General features: G+C 42.4%; 2 protein-coding genes across 2 annotated transcripts in view; both read left to right on the forward strand.

Moving 5' to 3' along the window:
* Nucleotides 1–22464, forward strand: part of LOC134469380 (lysophospholipid acyltransferase 2-like) — an 86803-nt gene that overhangs the window by 60713 nt on the left and 3626 nt on the right. Inside the window, exons 4-11 of the mRNA XM_063223601.1 lie at nt 7513–7608; nt 10884–10939; nt 13139–13193; nt 14791–15010; nt 15475–15667; nt 17110–17213; nt 17793–17857; nt 21605–21737. Of these exons, the coding sequence (XP_063079671.1) occupies nt 7513–7608; nt 10884–10939; nt 13139–13193; nt 14791–15010; nt 15475–15667; nt 17110–17213; nt 17793–17857; nt 21605–21737 (922 nt within the window). The remainder of the gene's footprint in view (nt 1–7512; nt 7609–10883; nt 10940–13138; nt 13194–14790; nt 15011–15474; nt 15668–17109; nt 17214–17792; nt 17858–21604; nt 21738–22464) is intronic.
* Nucleotides 2118–4842, forward strand: LOC134469382 (uncharacterized). The gene is made up of 2 exons (XM_063223603.1): nt 2118–2980; nt 3244–4842. The coding sequence occupies exons 1-2, from the start codon at nt 2893–2895 to the stop codon at nt 4062–4064; spliced, it is 909 nt and encodes a 302-aa protein (XP_063079673.1). The 5' UTR covers nt 2118–2892; the 3' UTR covers nt 4065–4842.

A 22464-nucleotide genomic window follows, 5' to 3' on the forward strand; every position in this document is an offset into this window, starting at 1 on the left:
TGCCAAGAGAGTTCACTTCCCCCTTATATACAGTTCTCTGTGGTCAATCCAAAATTAGACTACTAACGTCTAGACCAGTGTTTCTCAACAGGGGTGCCGCGGGCCCCCCTCAGGTGTGCCGCTGAAACGTGGCTGATAAATAAATTATGTAATATAATACATATTTGTCTAAATTGATAAGTTAATGCTAGTCAGTGGAATCTTTCATCTGCCATTTTCGCACAATAAAGTAAATATAGGTCGCCCCAGTCAGCTGCAACTTCGAACGTAGGTCGTGTGACGTCTCCAAATGTGTTACTTTTCTAAGATTGTGTGGTATCGGATGCAGTGCCATGTTGCGGCTTGTTGGTTTGGGGTGCCTTGAAATGTTTCATGAATTGAAAGGGGGCTTCGCCTAAGAAAAGGTTGAGAAACACTGGTCTAGACTACTAACAGAATAAGAGGTCATCTGAACCCTGTACTTTCAACATCACAAGCAGAAAAAGATCAAAGCACGATAAGCCCCCCACATCTGGGCTTGCATGCCCACGGGGACCCCGGTTCGAGTCCGGCCGGGGTCATTTCCTGACCCTGCCCCATCGCTCTCTCCCAATCATTTCCTGTCTACTCTCACACTGTCCTATAATAATAAAGCCCCAACAAAAAAAGAAAGAAAAGGATCAAAGTAAAAGGTAAATATAAAATGCCCCTGTATCTTCAACTATTTAAAGAATTTTATAACAGACAAGTTCAAGTTCAAGTTTTATTTAGCCATATCAACAGTTGTTAGGAATTATGGGGGGCATGAAAGAAACAGCGGGGTACGGACAAAAAAACATGGGAGACATTGAACAGTGCAATGGAATATTGAAAGTGCATGGGTTGTACAGAATTGTAGTAACATTGTGCAAAGCAAACAGGAGAGGTAGGAAGGCCAGATAGTGGAGTAACTGTAAAGTGCTAGTGCATAACTGGCGGATGGCTTGTGGGTAGGTAGGCCTACTGTCCCCAGAGCGTGTCGTATTGCATGGGATACTGCAGTACCTTTTCCCTGAAGGTGTGCTGAGTGTGTTGGGTCAGAGGTGATGTTTTTGGCTTTCCTGGCAAGTCTGATATTGTAGTGTGAGGCTAAGGTGGGAAGACTGTGGCCAATGATTTTGGAGGCCCTGCGTACCACTCTATCTATGAAAAGATATACTTACAAATCTGCAAAAATATGAGGGGTCTACACTTTTGTGACATACTGTATATTTAGGGAAGGGGAAAATGGTTAACGGTCAGGGGCTGCAGTCTCTCCTGGTGCCCTTGTACAGACGTACTGAAACTTAAGCACGCCTTTGCTAAACTAGTGTGTTAATTGTCATGTACAGTCGCTATAGAAATTACATAGTGTCATCTTGATGGTAACTCCAATATATTGTCTATGTCCGTAAAGCTCCAGTTTTTGCATTTACTGGACCGTGTAAAAATGGTGAAAAGGCATAAAACCATGCACCTCCCATTTCCTTTTGGCACTTCCACCAAAACTGAAAGTGAGTTCACTTCGCCGTTATGTTCACAGTTCTCCGGGGAGGGGGGGTGACGACGACACACTGTATAGATCCAAAATTAGAGTACTAACGTCTTTCAGAGAACAAGAGGTCCTCCGAACCCTGAACATTCAACATCACAAGCAAAAAGGGATCAAAGCAAAAAAGGTAACTTTAAAATGCCTCTGTATCCTCAACAATTTAAAGATTACTGTAACAGACAGAACCATGAGTATGTTTACGTCTGTGAAGTGAATGTGGCTAGATGTGGGTTAGATTTAGACCATGTGTTAGATTTAACAACATTGTAGGCCTACGCTGTAGCAGATTTCCATGTACAGTAAGTTTTTCAAATGTTTGCAAGACAGACAGGACTGTTTTGTTTTCAGGCAGAATTAGGCAGCAGGTTTAGCAGGTTTTAGTAGGTGTAGCACAGCCACATGTCAAAGCGTGATGACCAAGGGGTGATTAGAAGGGTGTGTTACTTTAACCTTTTTTCCAACATCAAAATTATATTTCCAAAATTATTTCAGTGAAGTGCATCAATGTGTAATTGGATGAATTTACTTTGCCGTCCTTCATGAGCTGTAAACATGTTAAATAGGATCAGGCTGTGGCACTGTAGTTAAACTAAGATGACAAGTCTGATACCAACCTGTAAAGCAGGCGGTGGGGAACTGTTTTCATTCCACGGCCAGAGGTGTCAAAAGTAAAAGTAAAAGTAAAAAAAAGAAACACAGTTTCCTTCCAACACAAGTAACTTATCTGAGTAACCAGTAGACCTGTGTACTTGTCTTACGATCAGCTAACTCTGCACTGGTTGGATCAAGTTTGTGGTGGGTCCTTGTTAGGTTTTCAGTGTTTTTCAGTAATAACACAGTTTATCTATCTCATTAGGTATAATGGAGTAAATGTTATAACAGCTATGTAATGCCATGTGCTAGTGTTGTAATTGCACCACAAAAGTACTTTTACTTTTAGTTTTGACACCTCTGTCCACGGCCGTATATGAGCAAAGACCAGGATTTCCTACTGCACTTTTGGCCTATAGATATTGAAGGAGCCACCTTTACAATGAACCCCAACTTATAGGTCCCCTGCAAATATAACTTCATTGTATTGCAAATGTAATTTCTTAGATTTCTTTTCAAATCATGTCATACTTCACGTGAAACTGCATAATATTAAAATTACGGTATATCGGGGGCCGGATAAGACGGCCTCAAGGCCTATAAAAGGCCCTCAGGGCATTGGTTCCCCAGCCCTGCTGTAAAGTGACAGAAGAGGGAAACTGCAGTACGCAATGTGGCTTTAAGCAGAGTAATCGTTGAGAACGGATGGATGATCCTTCTCAGGTGGTGCTGGCTGGGCCTGCAGTAGCAAGATGTTGTGGTTACTGAGCAACATTGACCCACTCTGGGCCTCACTGGTGGGACTCGCGATCGGGGTTTACTGGTTGCGGAGGAACATCGGTAAGATGACATTTTTTGCAGACCTACTACATCCTGTTAAAAGACTGTCTACTACCGTTTCCATTCAACAAAGGGAAACCACCTCTGTTTCCTCTGTGCATCTGTGATCTGACCCCTTACCTTCATAGACTTTGTCAATGCTAAGCATGAATCAGCACTATGCCTATTTGCTTGGTAATACTTTAAGGTAAACCAATGTCTGATATTACTGTAGATTTTCAAAATGTTGAGCATTACAGTTTTATGTTTTTCCACCCCTATAGATCCTAAATATGTGGAGGCACAGGCTCGAGCCAAGACAGCCTCAGACAGCCTACGCATGTGGGCCGAGAAGCACCATATCGAACACCAGATCGACAAGTTGGAGGTAGACTTCAGACGCGAACGCTCGAAAAAGGGTCACCCCATCTTCAATCTGGGCATGGTCACGATCCTGGATGATGTTCTGAAGGAGATCATGGGTAGAATGAACGTGGAGTATACACCCGAGGACCTGCAGAGCATGATCTTTAGAAATCTCCCGTCGTTCTTCGATAAAACTAGGATGAAAATCCTAGAAGAAAACATGGTTGTTGATTTGAACCACAGCATCCCTGACTTCAGCACGGAGGTGTTTGGGATCTTCAGGCACTTCCTGGTCCAAGTCATCACAGACTGCATGGTAGACCAAATTATAAACATCCACAGCAACTCCCGCAAGAAACTGACCAATCGTGTGAATGAGCTTGTGGAGCTGATGATCCAGCATGAGGTGTTCATCGACACCATGGCCAGGGATGAGTGGCTGTTGAACGGGAGCAGGAACAGACAAGAGGAGGAAGAACACCAGGTGTACCAGACACCAGAGGGGAGAGAGGCAGTTTACCGGAGGGTGAGGAAAGCATTGGACCAAAAGATGAAGGTGATCTTTGAAGACCTGAGGAAGATTTTGGGACAAATGAAGCTGGCCCACGAAAATGGCTATGTGGTGAACCACTATTGCACTCAACCTTCGAAGTCGGACAATGACGAAATTTATCATCCGGAAGCAGATCCCAACCCGGAGTTGGATTTCGATTATTTAAAGCCTGACTACAACATATAGGGGTTTCACACCTGGTCCCTTTCAGCCATTTAAGGCCATTTTCACACCTACTCCTCTTTAAGTGAACCAAACTCAGTCCTCTTTAATAGGGCCAAAAACTGAACCGACAGCAAAAGGACCCAGTTCTATTTTTGTTCATATTGTGAGTGTGTTACAGAAAGAACCGGCTGATCTTTCTGGTCCTGTTAGGCTTTTATGGTGTGTCAGTCCTCTTTTTGATCACACCCGGTCCTCTAGAGCCCTAATTAAGTGATTACACCTTGTCACAAGTGTGATTTGTCAGGACTCAGAAGCAACCTCTCCTTCAAAAAGCATCACTTCTTATGGATGTATCCAAAACATGTATGCATGGTGTCATCTTTTCACACATTTCATATTGCATAACCTATTGGGGACAGGTCAATGAATCTACCATTAGACCATTGAAATTACAATATAAACAAGCTGTAAAGATTCTTGACAAAAAAATACTTCATTACCACCACTGCAATATTTTAGACAAACACAATTTATTGGAAAAGTTTAGAGTTTTCAAGCCTCTGTCTAGTGTACAAGATTCTAGAGCTGGCCCCAGCTTGGACATGCCATATGAGTGATTTGTTTGTTTTTATGTGTATTTTCATTTGTTTTTGATTGCTTTACTTTATTATTCTATTGTATTTTATTTTATGTTAATGTTAGGGACTACAGATGCAAATTAACTTAAGGCTAACTCTGGTAAAGTGCATGAAATGGAAACATTTATGTTTCAATTGTACATGGTCCCAATAAAATGAATTGAATTGAATTTTGTTAGTTTGTTAATTCTGTCATTGCTTTGCACCCATAACAGTGTTTCTTAATCATTTTAATATTTTCTGAATGTCTTTACCAGGATCTTTATTCTTTTTTCACCATGTGCACTTTTCAGACTATTGTTATTTCAGACTATTGTTATTATATCCCCGAAACGCGGAGCGTCGGGGATGTAATGGTTTTGCGTGCGCCGCCGCCGCGTAAGGTCTTTCGTGTTAACGCGATAACTTTTGAACGGATGTTTGGATTTGTCCCAGATTTTTTGGGTGTATGCTCTAGGGCAGGTTCATGAACTGATTCAAGTTTGGAGGTCAACACTTTCAAGATGGCTGAATTCAAGATGGCCGAATTTTTGTTTGGTCCATAACTTCTGACCGGGTGGATGGATTTGTCCCAGATTTGTTGTGTGAATGCTCTAGGGTAGGTTCATGAACTGCTTCGAGTTGGGAGGTCAACACTTTCAAGATGGCTGAATTCAAGATGGCCGAATTTTTGTTTGGTCCATAACTTCTGACCGGGTGGATGGATTTGTCCCAGATTTGGTGTGTGAATGCTCTAGGGTAGGTTCATGAACTGATTCGAGTTTGGAGGTCAACACTTTCAAGATGGCTGAATTCAAGATGGCCGAATTATTGTTTGGCCCATAACTACTGACCGGGTGGATGGATTTGTCCCAGATTTTGTGTGTGAATGCTCTAGGGTAGGTTCATGAACTGATTCGAGTTTGGAAGACAACACTTTCAAAATGGCGGAATTTTCATTGGGCCCATAACTTCTGACTGGGAGGATTGATTTGCCCGGTAACACCTTATTTTAATGGTTCACCATTTCAGTGAATCTACCATATTAGGTACAGTGTAATAACCAATGTAACATTATTTAATACCATGTAATACTAGTGTAATACCAGTGTAACAATATGCAATATCAGGTACAGTGTAATAACGAGTGTAACAATATGCAGTATCAGGTACAGTGTAATAACGAGTGTAACAGTATGCAATACCATGTAATATAGTGTAATACCAGTGTAACAATATGCAATACCATGTAATACCACTTACGCACAAACACATGATGTAAGTTTAAAAAATGGCGGTGTTACACTGGTATTACATTGTATTAAATATTGTTACACTGGTTATTACACTGTACCTAATGTGGTATATCCACTGAACCATTAAAACAGTATTACCATTTGGTTTTAAGCCTATGCACGTCATGTCACGTCTGTATGTATCATATACGTTTACAAAATGGTGGACGGGAGTGGTAGGAATGATGGGGGACTGGAAGCGTCGCGTTTCGGGGATATACCTTAAGCAGTCGAAGGCGACTGCACAGGCAGTCTAGTTATAAATATATATTGTTAAGGAAGGTAAAGTAGGATTGATAGTGAAAAGTAGGAGGTGGGACAATTCGAGATACTTTGCATATAACAGGTGAATGGTCAAGAGGGAAGCTGTTTACATGCTTCCTCTTGTGTCCACAGTTATTCCTGTTGGATGTGGTTCATCCTCCTTGGTGGTATGCAGACATTACCTTGGATACCGTGGCTCTTGATACATCACAAAAACTTGCTGTCTCGGTCAAAGATGCAACAGTTACACGCGCACCAAGAATTTGACATTTTTGAGCTCTGATACGTCACCCATAATGTTGTGTGCATTGCAAAATTTTGAGCAAAACTGTGCTCTGTCCCTGCTAATTGAACCTTCACGCTTGGCCAACAGGCTGGTTCACTTGAGTCATCAAACTTCCCACACTGTCCCATATGCTAAGAAATAGAACAATCAATCAGACCCGTAAACTTATGCATATACACGGGTTGGACAAATAAAATATAAACGCACCCAATCGCCACAAAAAAGGCTAATTTCCATTGGTATGTATACATAACCATCATTACCCACATCGCCATTCTACGGTGGCCCCATAGTGTGATGTGGATTTATAAATTATACAAATTCACAAAACAAAATTACATTTTTCAAATTTGTTAATGTGTGTTGTGTAAATTATACATCCACATAGCCAGGGCCGTAAATTAACTTTTTTCGCCACCAGCCAAAATGACTTGTAGTAGTTAAAGGGACACTGTGCAGGAAATGGTCAAAAAAAGGTACTGCAACTATGCTGCTTATTGAAATTGGGCTGCCTATTGGCAAATTTGATCTTTACAGGAAAGTTTACTAAGTATTTAACAAATATCTTCTAGTATGGTCCAAGTACAGTCATTTTTGCAGCTAAAAATGGCTATTTTTGGAAATTCAAAATGGCAGACCATGGAGAAGATCCCCCTTTTCATGTATAAAAAGTGCAATTTTTCCAGTCATAATGAATACTTAGAATTTGATGCTGGTGGTAAGTATTCATGAAAAAGGTAACATTAGTGAATGGGCAGCATGAATTCTGGAAATAAACAACTAAAAATCTCACACAGTGTCCCTTTAATCTCATTAGCCAAACACACATGCACTGATGGGTCAAAGTGGCTGGTGAATTGGTCTTTTCTACCTGCCAAACTGAAATTGTACCAACATTTGGCCGGTTGGCTGGTGTTAATTTAGAGCTCTGCACATCGCTCTATGTGTACTATTCAAGCAAATTTTGAAAACCACGTCATGAATTCTGCCCAACGCTCTGTTCACAGGTACTGTTTGGTGGTTGCTCTTGGTTATCTCAGCTTTTGCCAGATCACACGTGTCTATGTCTTTGATTATGGGATGTATTCGGCAGACTTCACAGGGTAAGATATACATATTTTTTATATCCTGTTTGTCTGCAAGGATAATGGTTCAAGTGTGTTGATATGGATGTGTGTTTTTTTTTTTCTCTGAGTTTTTGAATGCCTACAGCAGGGATGTCAAACTCAAATCAACTGAGGGCCAAAATGGTAGTTCAAATGTGCCTGCACATACAGTGCCCTCCATAATTATTGGCACCCCTGGTTGAGATGTGTTAAAAGCCTTAAAATAAATTCAGTGTTTATTGCAGAAGAATACTGTCACACTGAAAATTTTAGGAAAATGTAGCCTTCAACTCAAATGAATTGTAGGAAAATAAAAAAATCCCTGACTAAAAAATAATTATTTTTCATTAAATCACCTGTTCCACAATTATTGGCACCCTTAACAATTACCAGGAAATAAATATAATTGAAGCATTTCTGTCATTTCTACAGTAGTTTACAAAGTTTACCAGAGTATGTAGGAACATTTAATTAGTAATTCATCACTTCCTGTTTCCCTGGGGTATAAATATGACGTGACACCGAGGCCATTTCTCTTATCCACTCTTAAACATGGGAAAGACAAAGGAACACAGCATACAAGTGAGGCAGATGTGCGTCGACCTTCACAGGTCAGGCAGAGGCTACAAGAAGATTGCCACTCAACTGCAGCTGCCCATATCTACTGTGAGAGGAATAATTAAGAAGTTCAAAACAACTGGAACAGTGGTAAACAAGCCTGGACGAGGACCCAAGTTTATTTTGCCACCACGCACAGTGAGGAGGATGGCAAGAGAAATCAAAATATCTCCAAAGCTCACTGTTACAGAATTACAACAAATGGTAGCATCCTGGGGTCACAAAGTCTCCAAATCAACCATCAGGCGCTGTCTACACGCCAACAAGCTGTTTGGGAGGCATGCACGGAGAAAACCTTTCCTCACCCACAATCATAAACGCAAACGTCTGGAGTTCGCCCAGCGGTATTGGGGCTTCAACTGGGACCGTGTGCTTTGGGCAGATGAGACCAAGATTGAGTTTTTTGGCAACAAACACTCTAAGTGGGTCTGGCGTGCCACGAAAGATGCGCATGCTGAAAAGCACCTCATACCCACTGTGAAGTATGGGGGTGGGTCAGTGATGCTGTGGGGCTGTTTCGCTTCCAAAGGCCCTGGGAAGCTTGTTAGGGTGCATGGCATCATGAATGCTTTGAAATACCAGGACATTTTAAATCAAAATCTGTTGCCCTCTGCCAAAAAGCTGAAGATGGGTCGTCACTGGGTCTTTCAGCAAGACAATGACCCTAAACATATGGCCAAATCTACACAGAAATGGTTAACCAGACACAAAATCAAGCTCCTCCCATGGCCATCTCAGTCCCCAGACCTCAACCCCATTGAGAACCTGTGGGGTGAGCTGAAGAGGAGAGTACAGAGGAGAGGACCCAGGTCTCTGGATGATTTAGAGAGATTCTGCAAAGAGGAATGGCTGAAGATCCCTTTTCTGTCTTTTCCCATCTTGTGAAACATTATAGGAGAAGATTAGGTGCTGTTTTGTTGGCAAAAGGGGGTTGTACAAAATATTAACAACAGGGGTGCTAATAATTGTGACACACATTATTTGATGTCAAATAATTATTTCTTTATGTGGGATTTTTTCCCCACTGAATAAATGCACTTGTATTGAAGGTTGGATTTTTCTCTTTTTTTCCATTAAGGTCCCATATTATTTAGAGAAAAATAATAATAATTGGAAGCTAAAAAACACATCTCAACCAGGGGTGCCAATAATAATGGAGGGCACTGTATTGTGTTGTACATGAGTGTGATGTTACACCTTGGGCCCACTCATATTCCTGTGACAAAAACGAATTTCATGTTCAAGTCTTGTTACGCTATACATTAACTGTGTATGAGGGCCAACTATAATACACATTTGAAATTATCTCGCGGACCAAATAAAATGGCTCCACGGGCCATATTTGGCCCTTGAGTTGGCTGAGTTTGCCATCCCTACAGTATGGATCCATGGCTGGATGGGGAGAAATATTACCCGGGCAATTTTGGCTTAAAAGGGCCCCTCATAATTAGCGGTGCAGAACTGACTCACCGGTGGGCCCCGCAACCTCTTGGGCCCATATTTTCAGAAATGAAAAAAATGTTGTTTTTTTTCTATTTTCTGAAAATAGGGGCCCACGCGGGCGCAGGGCACACCGGCAAATGTGTGCTATGCCAGATGGCCAGCCCAGCCCTGTATGGACACCTGTTGTTGGTGCACCAACACACACACACTGCTGTAATGGATTCCCTCTTTAGTAATACTATTTGGATGAAAACCCTTACTTACATTTATCTCCCCAAAAAAAGGAAGTTTACCGCATACTTGTGTGACTTTTTGCTCGTTTATTCAGAGCGAAGAATGCCTGATGAGACATAGTGGCGAAACGCATTGTTCGCTCTGAATAAACGAGCAAAAGGTCAAAAAATAAGTGTGTGGTAAACTTATTTCTTTTGAAGTATTGTACATTCCTGCATTTACCTAGCCTGATAAACCAGCCTAAATGTGACACCGGAGTAATTTAGACAGGCCCTGATGAACGATACCTCCGAAGATTGTTGATGAGAACAACCTGTTGTTTTTTCAAACCGTGCCGGCACTCTGACCAATCGGTGATATTTGCCGTTGATGTGCTTTCCCAACGGTGTTGCGAGGTTCGTCGTCACTCCCTCAAAACCACTCCCGCGTTAATTCAAAACAAATCGCTGATTGGTGATTGGTTTTGCCAGACTCAGGGCACAGCGTTCAAAACGTTCTCAGATCCGAGGCCAGACCCACTCGCTAGCTGAAAATTTGCGGCGTCCAGCGGGTGGCGCTGGTTTACCAGGCTAGCATTTACCGGCACCTAGAAGCTGTGCATGGATCTTTGAACTGTTAACTGTTACTATGAATTATCTACTGTAGGCCCATGATGAGCTAAGTTCCAGGATCTGTGTGTTTGACATATGTGTGTATATCTCTGTGTGTGCATATTTGGTAAGACCAATGTCTGAGTCCAAGACAAACACGGGTCCAATTATTCTGAGTCTGCCCAGAAGAGATTGGCCGTGTGTGTGTGTGTGTGTGTGTGTGTGTGTGTGTGTGTATGAATTATGTATCCCGCTTTCTGTCCCACCATAGGCCCATGATGAGCTAAGTTCCAGTATTCTGTGTGTGTGTGTGTGTGTGTGTGTGTGTGTGTGTGTGTGTGTGTGTGTGTGTGTGTGTTATTAATTTCCTGTTCTGTCCTACCGTAGGCCCATGATGGTGATTACACAGAAGATCACCAGTCTGGCGTTTGAGATCCATGATGGTAAGGAACTGGAAGAGCTCATTACATCACTTCCTGTTTGTCATAGCCATCTTTAAATAATAGCCAGGGCTACCAATGGGGCACCTAAGTCACGCCCTTCCACTTCCGAGCCGTGGGGCTGTAGCTCTCAAAAATTTTGAATGGGAGTAAATGGAGCAAGTCAAGCTAAATGCTCATCCCGTTTGGCATGTGCCCCGGATTTCACACATGATGGCAGTACATTTTTAAAGTTTGGATTTGCGTCGTAAGACCACTCATTTTCGGCACGCAAGAAAGGTTATTTTAGCTTTTGTGCAAAATTGTGTAAGAGACTACAACGTGCACCTTGCATATTTGACGTGAACCGAGGAACAGTCACACGTCAGACATGCGACTTCTGTTGTGTTGTCCAAATAATTACATATTTTTGCACGCACACAACTCAAAAATCGCTTGCCAAGTGAAGTCAACAGGCACACTATTGCTTATCATTTATTCTGAGGTACAGCATATGTGTGATTGACGAGGGAATGCGAGGTGGATCGGAAAATAGCTTTGATCAGTCCATTGCAGCCCAGTCAAAAGTTTTGGATGGCACAGCCCCATGAACCGCCCGGAAGAGGTGGAGACTTAGGTGCCCCATTACAAAACAAAAAGTCAATTTGAAGGGGGCTTTAATACAAAAAGAAAGAAAAAACAACCGTACTGTATTTGCTATCCATGAAGTGACACTACTGGCTACACTACACTATTTGACATGCCTTGGGCTTTTATCTGCTTTTATTTTTTTATTTTTGAAAAGCACATTAAACTGCATTTGTGCATGAAATGCACTATGCAGATAAAACTCCCTTGCCTTACTAAAAGAGGCAAGCTTTTATTTATTAATGTTACTAAAAGAGGCAGGCTAGGCTACTATTAGGGGCTGGGCTATAAAATGAGGAAATACAGTTTGCTCTCCTCCGTAGCGGCATCATTAGTGGAGATGGGAGATGATTAGAACCCTAACCTCATTACAATCCTAATGGCCTCCATAAACATTAAGGAATTATTTCACTCTTTTGACCCCTCTTAACACATGCACGCACACACACACACGCACGCACGCACGCACGCATGCACGCACGCACACACACACACACACACACACACACACACACACACACACACACACACACACACACACACACACACACAGTACACACAAACACACAGTACACACACACACACAGTACAAACACACATACACACACAGTGTAACCATTTAGTAAAAAACTGGTAGCACTCTCGTACCTAATCGAAGAGCATAATGCTGTCTTTCTTCTAGACTACTATGGAGGTTATGATATACAATCATAGTGCTGTGCAGTGCTGACCGGAGCTGTTTTGTCTCTGGGTGAAGCATGGGGCAGACCAGGGCACACCACACCAGCCACATTACAGTAACATTAGCTGCTCTACTCTGTTTTGTAGACAGGCAAAGACACACTGCTCTAAACAAAAATGGTAGCCCTCTCGTCTCTACTTGTTATCGAAGACCATAAAGCCTGGCCCTACCGTGGCTGATATGGTAGGGCACACGTTTACCACTCGGCCGACCCGGGTTCGATTCCCGGTCTGGGTCCTTTGCCGGTCCTTCCCCATCTCACTCTCCCAGCTCACTTCCTGTCTCTCCTCCACTATCCTGTCTAACAAAAAAATCAATAAAGGCTGAAAAGCCCCAAAAAAATACTTAAAAAAAGAGAGCATAATGCCTTCTGTCCTCTTGTCTAGACTGTAGAGCAGGGCTATTCAAATGGACGGCAAGGTTCTGCGCCTCCACAAGCCCCTTGAAATACAGAATCGTTTTTCGGAATTTAGAGATAAAAGTTTGGGTTCCGTATTGAGCTGAAACGGGACACACGGGACGCTAAAATGCAGGAAACTGCATCTAAGAAATGCTAAACTTTCCGGTGGAGGACTCCCAAACCCCCTAGCCTAGGACGAAACGTGTATCAAATTGTCTCTTGGTGAAGCATGGGGCAGACTTCGGCCCACCACAACAGTCACATAAACACTAGCTGCTCTACTCTGTTTTCTAGGTGCCACAAATACTATACAGGCAGAGACACACTACTGCCCTCCACTCTATTTATGGCCCACCCTCACACTCTGTCTTTTTATCTTTCTTCCTCTCTTTCAATCCCTCCCTCTCTTCCCTTCCTCTTCCTCTCTCCTCAGGAATGGCCCGTAAAGAGGAGCAGCTCAGTCCCAGTCAGAGGATGCTGGCCATCAGGTGGAGACTACATTACATCACATTATGTTACATTACATTATGTTACATGATATTACATTACATTATACTACATTACATTATATGACACTACATCACCCTATATTATCATTATACTACATTACATTACATTACATTATGTTACATTACATCACATTACATTACATTATGTTACATGATATTACATTACATTATACTACATTACATTACATGACACCACATCACCCTACATTACATTACAGTGCACTACTATACATTATAATACATTACATTACATTACACTACTAGACTACATTACATTGCTTTAGATTATATTAATTTTCATTACATTACATTGTTACATTACATTTAGTGGCTATCAGATAGAGACTAGTACCCTCTCCATTTATCTGACAATCTTATATTTATTTCCACGTTATATTTCCATCATTCATTATATATAGTGGTGCTCATATGTTTACATACCCTAGCAGTATATACGCTTTCTTGGCAATTTCTCACAAAATATGAAGGATTACACAAAACCTTTTTTTCACTCATTGCCAGTGACTGGTTTGAGACATTTATTAGCAATCTCCTGTGTATACTCTTTCAAAAGCATGATCCCAACCCAAACTACCCAAATGACCCTGTTCAAAAGTTTACATACCCTAGTTTCTGATGCTGAATATGGCCCTGTTTAACATCAGGGACCGCTCTAAATTGTTTGTGGTAGTTGTGGATAAGGCTCTTAATTTTCTGAGATGACAAAACAGCACATTCGTCCTGGCAGAATGGTTGTTTCCTATAATATCTTTGGGTGTCTTGCTGGAACCTCACATTGTAGGTCTCCCCTGAGTGGCTCGATGATGTTGAGATCAGGAGAGTGAGACGGTCGCTCAAAAACCTAATTTTATCCTTTCTGAAGCTAATGACGGGTTGATTTGGCTTTCTGCGTTGAAATATTGTCATGTCACTAGCAATGAGAGAAAAAAAAGATTTTGTGCAATCCTTCATATTTTGTGAGAAATCGCAGAGAAAGCACATATTCTGCGGGGGTATGTAAACATATGAGCACCACTGGTACACTATATCTTAATAAGGTAGATAGAAACATCCCCAAATCATAGTTAGTCACGTAACACTCATAACATTTTACATTCATTGTAAAAGTAGGTGCTGTTTATTCATTTATGGTAAGTTCGCAAGGATAGGTTACTTATGGCATAATAATGGTGTAATGTAATGTTTAACATTACATGTTGCAGCAACCATTTCCACAGAATTGTTGTTAAGGGAAAATATTGCACATGTATTAAGTTCATTATGTCTAACTGTTTAACTTAAACACTTGTGGTTTTCTTTTGCCTTAAGACATGTAAAAGTTTTTTATCTTTTACCTGACATGTTGCGACGGTGTTACTTCCGTCTTCATCAGAGGGTCACTGTGATGTTGATGAGTGACGTGCTTTAAACATGTCAGAAGAAAACCCTAAGTGTTTAAGGGAAAATATTGTATTTTTGTTGTTGTTAAAAAAAATGGTATTATTCTCTCTCTCTCTCTCTCTCTCTCTCTCTCTCTCTCTCTCTCTCTCTCTCTCTCTCTCTCTCTCTCTGCCAGGAGGATGCCCAGTCTGCTGGAGTACTTCAGCTACAACTGTAATTTCCTGGGCATCCTGGCGGGCCCCACCTGCTCCTATAGGGACTACATCGCCTTCATAGAGGGCTCGCCCAGCCCGCGCCAGCTGCACTACCACCATCCGCCACAGGGGGAGCCAGCCAGCTGCAGCCGGGGGAACCACTACAGGAGAGGCAGGCATCCAGAGACACCATCCCCTAATGTGAGAGAGAGAGAGAGAGAGAGAGAGAGAGAGAGAGAGAGAGAGAGAGAGAGAGAGAGAGAGAGAGAGAGAGAGAGAGAGAGAGAGAGAGAGAGAGAGAGAGTCTCATGGCTATTTTCTGACCATTCTGTGTGTGTGTGTGTGTGTGTGTGTGTGTGTGTGTGTGTGTGTGTGTGTGTCTGTGTGTCTGTGTGTCTGTGTGTCTGTGTGTCTGTGTGTGTGTCCGTGCGTGCACTTCTATCTATTTGTGGGTATTTTTTGACCATTCTGTGCGTGTGCATGTGTGTGTGTGTGTGTGTGTGTGTGTGTGTGTGTGTGTGTGTGTGTGTGTGTGTGTGTGTGTGTGTGTGTGTGTGTGTGTGTGTGTGTGTGTGCGTGCGCGCACTTCTGTCTGTGGCTATTTTCTGACCATTCTGTGTGTGTGCGTGCGTGCGTGCCCATGCGTGTGTGCCTGCCCCTTGCAGGGGGTGGTGGCGCGTAAGCTGGCGACGAGCTTCCTGTCCCTGCTGGTCTTCCTGTCCGTGTGTAAGGTGTTCCCCGTGGAGCGCAACACGGACGAGCACTTCATCTCACACACGCCCTTCTACGCGCGCGTGGTCTTCCTCTACCTGTCCATGCTCACCACGCGGCCCAAGTACTACTTCGTCTGGACCCTGGGTGAGAGCGGCTCTCCATACCGTACCGTACCGTACTACATGCATGGCTCTACATGTTCTTTTTTCATCACCAGCCAAAACGGCAAGTAGTTGTTAATCCAAAGTAAAGAAGAAGGATCACATTGCATAGGAGTTTCAGATCCTTGAGGCAAGTAGTTGTTAATTCTACTAGCCAAACACACACTCACTAATGGGTGGAAGTGGCTGGTAAGTTGGTCTTTTTCACCAGCCAAACTGAAATTTCACCAGCATTTGGCCAGTTGGCTGGTGTTGATTTATAGAGCCCTGGAAAGGCAAAGTGCAGTGACTGCAATACATATTTTGTCAAAATTGAGTTTAGACTGAAAATGGTCTTCATTCCACCTCCTTTATCTTATGACAACGCCGTATTGTGCAAAAGTGTCCCGTTTGAAAGGTATTGCTATGTCAAATTTGCAATATCCAACCTATTCCCAAGGCTTTGAAGGCCTTTTATTCTGTTTCAATGTTGGCACAGCTGCTGCATGTTGCCTTTTTAGGACAGTGACTACCTTTACAGAACAGTGCCTACCTCACTTTTTCTTAACCTCTCTCTGTCTCTCTTCTCTTTTTATCTGGTGTAAGTACATGTTCAAGAGATTTATGGTCATTGACGTAACGCTGTGGAATTGTGTGTGGAGCAACAATGACATTTGAGTGGTTGATTTCAAGTTAAAGTGTTTCCGACGCTCTTCCATACTACTGTTGTCTTTTGTGTTCACCCTTTCTGTTTCCTCCTGTATTTGCTGTTGTCTGAATTGGTGAGCCTGTCAGTCAGAGCAGATTAGAATAATGCTGTGCTGCCCTAATCTGGAGAAAACTGGCAACTGCAACTTACTATAATGTACATCAGTGTTTCCCAACCTTTTTTGTCTCTGTACGACCGTAAGCCATTTTTTGTCATATGATGAGTATCCCCTCACTCATGCTCTATTCCAGTCCTCTGTCCTAATTTGATTACACACCATATATTTGTTATTATTACATTTTCCATGTACCCTCTGAGGTGTGTACACAGATAGATAGACATCAGACCCAGTCAGGCTATGGCAGAATAATGTGTGCTCTGGTAGCATGAGTTTTTAATGCACTTCAGACAGAGCTGTATTGAAGACTGAGCTTTACTGATAGGACCACCACATAAGTAGTTCAGTCACATACAGTATCCAGTGATAGAATATTAATAGCTTTTACACATTAGAATATTAATTACTATCTTATACAAAGAAAGCTGAATAAAAGCAATCAACAGAAAAGAGGTTTCACCAAGGATATATGGCAACTTCCCCCTCAATGATATTGGATCAGCCCAAACTGATAGCATGCCTTAAAAGACTAAAAGGAAATAAAATTGAAGAAATAAAACATTAACTATGGGAAAATATGGCAAGTAAGTAACTGGTTTGTGTTTTCTTTTCTGCCCAGCTGATGCCATCAACAATGCTGCCGGCTTTGGCTTCAACGGCTACGACAGCGACGGCTCTGCTCGCTGGGACCTCATCTCCAACCTGAGGATATGCAACATTGAGGTCACACACACACACACACACACACACACACACACACACACACACACACACACACGTGCGAGTGTGTGCACACACACTAATGCTCTATTGTGCCACAATGGAATTTGACGCCCTTGAGATAATAAACACATACAGGGCTCTAAATTAACTTTTATCACCACTATCTAAAATGGCTAGTAGATGCTAATCTTCCTAGCCAAAGACACACACTCACTAATGGGTCAGAGTGGCTAGCAATTTGGTCTATTCTACCAGCCAAACTCAAATTTCACCAGCATTTGACCGACCGGTTAGCTGGTGTTCATTTGAAGCCCTGAACACACATATCCAGCATTTCATGTCATCAGACATAAGACAGAGCATGCCTATCAATATATCTCTGTATATTGCAAATATCCAGAAATATGTGACTACAAACATCCCCGGAAACAGAGCCTTTCTGCCCAGTGGAACCATTTTAGGTCTCGGTTGGGCATAATGGCTTAAATGAAATGATTCAAATGGAATTGTTTGCATGTTCAGATCACAGACCATTCCACGAACTGAATTCCCCATTCCATTATCTTTTTTTTATTCCAGCTTGCAACCAGTTTCAAAATGTTTTTGGACAACTGGAATATCCAGACAGCGCACTGGCTAAAAAGGTAACGTAGTGCTGAAAACAACGTCACCCAACATGACAGTGCAACAGTTGGAAAGATGGAAGATGGTTACTTTGCTTGAAGGCAGTTCATTGCTCTAAGGGTAATTAAGATTTCACGCTTACTTAATCTGTTACATGACCCAGATGATGTGGAGATATGTCCCAGTGGAGATGCTATGGGCTCCTGAGGGCTACTGCCACACTCTGCCACCCAGTGGTGAAACGTCTGCACTACAAGCTACTGACTGACTTGGCACTAAACACCCTGTGTGCTGTCATAGTGGGATAGTACTACTGTACTATTTTTTTCAGTGAATATTACAGCAGTAGGGTAACTTTGGTGTTCAGGAGGGCCACATTTTTTTCATCGCCATCATTGGAGGGCCACATAACCACAAATCTGACTGCAATTCACAGAGTTTGAGGTGCAGTTTGTTGGTCTTCTCTATAGGTTTACCGGTAACACTTTACTTGACGCCGGTGTTATAAGCATGTCATTACAGTGTCATAATAGTGTTATGCATGTGTCATAAACATTATGTTCATATCATAAACATTTTATGACTGTTGGCCTTAAGTGACATAATGGCCTTAACCGAATCACTTAAGGCCAATAGTCATAAAAAGTTTATGACATGGACATAATATCGATGACTTCTCTATGACTGTATCATGACACTATTATGACACTGTAATGACATGCTTATGTCACCGGTGTCAAGCAAAGTGTTACGGGTTTATCTATAGACCACACTGAGTGAGGAGGCGGGCCACACGTGGCCTCCAGTTGCCCATTCCTGGTGTAAGGTATCAAAAAAAGGCTGGACGCCAAGGCACTCTTCTTAGATAAAACCGCATCATTATAAAGGCTAGTTCATGTTTGAACTTGAATAATAAAAAATACTGCCACTGCCACGTGGCAGTATTTGTAATTATTTAAGTTCAAACATGAACTAGCCTTTATAATACAGTGGTTTTATCTAAGAAGAGTGCCTTGACGTCCTGCCTTTTTTAAAATATTTTCTACGTCTTGGCCAAAGAGCACCTTCAAACCACCACCAGTTTTACCACTTGAACGCATGCATTTGTTCATTTGTGCGTGCGTGCCCGTGTGTGCATGTGTGTGTTTTATTAATGATTTTGGGTCATTTCACGTGAAATCAGACACTTTGGGACCCGACCGACCCGGATTTCAATCATACTTGGTGTGCCTTTTTAGTAGCAAGGTAGCACCCCAGAACTGCATTGGTTTGAATCTGACACTAATATTAAGGGAGAAACAGACTAGGAAAGGTTCACATTTTAGGGTAGGACACTATACATTCAGTCTTGAATATATCAGTCAGTGTTAGTCACAAAAAGATGCCTGTGGTGTTATTTGAAAGCTCTTTTCTGGCTCTACATATTACACAATCAGCTTGGAATACAACAACTCTCAGAATATGAATTATGATAAATTGAAAAATTAAAAATTGAATATCTAAAAAAATATATATTTTAAAATGGCCAGTTCCTTGTCCAAACGTAGCCGGCAATGTCATTAGCATCACCTCAAATGCTGGTGTTCGGTTCTTTATTCATTTCAGAGAGAATTTGACTCACAAAAATGGCATCATACAGACCACTTACTAATAATATGGTAATACCATAGAAGCATCACATGACAAAACAAAAACAAAACAAAAATGGTCCCAGGTTTCAGAAACTATGGCAGATGTCCATTTATACACACCAAATGATGATATGTGAATGTTTGAACATTCCTTCTCTGTGTACCTGTGTCATCTTCCCTTTACCGTACTTTAAAGAGATAATCAATGGCTACACTCTCATTTTGTACTCTTCCAGTGCATTTGAAGCAGCAGCTGTGTCTTTTGTAGATAATGTATAAGTACGTCCCGTTGCAGTTACAGGTTCCACTACCAGAAGCACATCCTGATGATCCATGGCAAGTCTATCTGGTCTGAAGGGAAAAGTGAAGGATGGAGATGGTCCATGAGGATGCAGGAAGTTCAGTTTCACCTCTCCAGTGCTCGGCATACATTCCTCAACACATGCTAGCCACCAGTTGCCATCATATACAGCTACAACATACCCTTTGATGCTTGAAAATGTAACACATTCCTTTACTGAGCTCACTCTTTCAACTCTGCCTTCTCTGAATGCTGAAAATGGCGTAACTTCCACTGTGTCCATTGACAATGGGCAGAAGCTGTGTAGTTTTTGAGTACCTGGAATAGTTCTTGCAGATTCCAACCTTTTCAACAGGTTCTCAGCTTCATGATGGTACATCTCTGTTGTGGCAAACTGGCAATGGATGTTCTTGAGAGAGATGCACCATCATGAAGCTGAGAACCTGTTGAAAAGGTTTGAATCTGCAAGAACTATTCCAGGTACTCAAAAACTACACAGCTTCTGCCCATTGTCAATGGACATTAGGCCATTTTCCGCATTCAGAGAAGGAGTTGAAAGAGTGAGCTCAGTAAAGGAATGTGTTACATTTTCAAGCATCAAAGGGTATGTTGTAGCTGTATATGATGGCAACTGGTGGCTAGCATGTGTTGAGGAATGTATGCTGAGCACTGGAGAGGTGAAACTGAACTTCCTGCATCCTCATGGACCATCTCCATCCTTCACTTTTCCCTTCAGACCAGATAGACTTGTCATGGATCATCAGGATGTGCTTCTGGTAGTGGAACCTAACTGCAACGGGACGTACTTATACATTATCTACAAAAGACACAGCTGCTGCTTCAAATGCACTGGTAGAGTACAAAATGAGAGTGTAGCCATTGATTATCTCTTTAAAGTACGGTAAAGGGAAGATGACACAGGTACACAGAGAAGGAATGTTCAAACATTCACATATCATCATTTGGTGTGTATAAATTGACATCTGCCTTAGTTTCTGAAACCTGGGACCATGGAAACTGACCATTTTTGTTTTGTTTTTGTTTTGTCATGTGATGCTACTATGGTATTACCATATTATTAGTAAGTGGTCTGTATGATGCCATATTTGTGAGTCAAATTCTCTCTGAAATGAATAAAGAACCGAACACCAGCATTTGAGGTGTTGCTAATGACATTGCGGGCTACGTTTGGACAAGGAACTGGCCATTTTAAAATATAGTTTTTTTAGATATTCAATTTTTAATTTTTCAATTTATCATAATTCATATTCTGAGAGTTGTTGTATTCCAAGCTGATTGTGTAATATGTAGAGCCAGAAAAGAGCTTTCAAACAATACCACAGGCATCTTTTTGTGACTAACACTGACTGATATATTCAAGGCTGAATGTATAGTGTCCTACCCTAAAATGTGAACCTTTCCTAGTCTGTTTCTCCCTTAATATTAGTGTCAGATTCAAACCAATGCAGTTCTGGGGTGCTACCTTGCTACTAAAAAGGCACACCAAGTATGATTGAAATCCGGATCGGTCGGGTCCCAAAGCGTCTGATTTCACGTGAAATGACCCGTGTGTGTGTGTGTGTGTGTGTGTGTGTGTGTGTGTGTGTGTGTGTGTGTGTGTGTGTGTGTGTGTGTGTGTGTGCTTGTGTGTTATTAATGATGTTGTGTACTCTGTGCTTGTATGTATGTGTGTATGTGTGTGTGTGTGTGTGTGTGTGTGTGTGTGTGTGTGTGTGTGTGTGTGCGTGCGTGCGTGCGTGCGTGCGTGCGTGCGTGCGTGCGTGCGTGCGTGCGTGCGTGCGTGTGTGCGTGTGTGTGTGTGTGTGTGTGTTTAGGGTGTGTTACGAGCGCTGTCCGTATCACCCCACCGCTGCTACCTTCATCCTGTCGGCCATGTGGCACGGGGCCTACCCAGGCTACTACCTCACCTTCCTCACCGGCATAGTGGTCACCCTGGCCGCCCGCGCAGTGAGTACACACACACACACGCACGCACGCACACACACACAGCATGCATGCGCACACACATACACACACACACACACACACACACACACACAGACACACACAGACACACACAGACACACACGGGCACGAATGCACCCTCATACGCGCACACACACACACACTAGAGTGTGGCTCGGGCCGTTTTTTTCTGTCCGAGCCCGGCCCTCAGCCGACAGAAAAGTGATTGACCCCGACCCGAGCCCGAGACTAATTAAAATGTTTGTGTCCGAACCCGTCCGAAGCCCGAGACCACTGTAATAACAACAGAACCTGCGCAAGCAAGATTTTCTATGTGGGCTCCTCCATACTCAAAATAGCACGTGATAAATAGCCAGGATAGGCAAAGACGTTAGGATGAGGCAATTTGCAGTAGCCTAATTTAGTTACACACGCATAGTAAGTATTAACACACACACGCACACACACACACATGTGACAGCGCAGCTTATGTTTCTTTCGGTTAGACTAACCAGAGATGTTGGGTGCGGTGATCGAATGCATGGGAGGGGCGTGAGAGGATAAGAAAGGCGAAAACTAACGAATACGTTTTGGATGCAGTCGCGCTGACTGCCGGCTACTGTAGCATTTGTTACGTTACTGTTAGTGCAAATAAATCCCCACGAGCCCCGTGCAGCTGCCGCTCCTTGTCGTTAAGAAGGATGGGCTATAAGTTAAGCCCGAAGAACAG

This window comes from Engraulis encrasicolus, chromosome 18, assembly GCF_034702125.1.
Source record: "Engraulis encrasicolus isolate BLACKSEA-1 chromosome 18, IST_EnEncr_1.0, whole genome shotgun sequence".
Classification (NCBI taxonomy): Eukaryota; Metazoa; Chordata; class Actinopteri; order Clupeiformes; family Engraulidae; genus Engraulis; species Engraulis encrasicolus.

Bases quoted from the DNA above. Each gene is read 5' to 3' on its own strand.
- LOC134469382 (XM_063223603.1), top strand. From the start codon at position 2,893: ATGTTGTGGTTACTGAGCAACATTGACCCACTCTGGGCCTCACTGGTG. The intron at 2,981-3,243 runs GTAAGATGACAT...CCACCCCTATAG, and splicing joins CTGGTTGCGGAGGAACATCG to ATCCTAAATATGTGGAGGCA.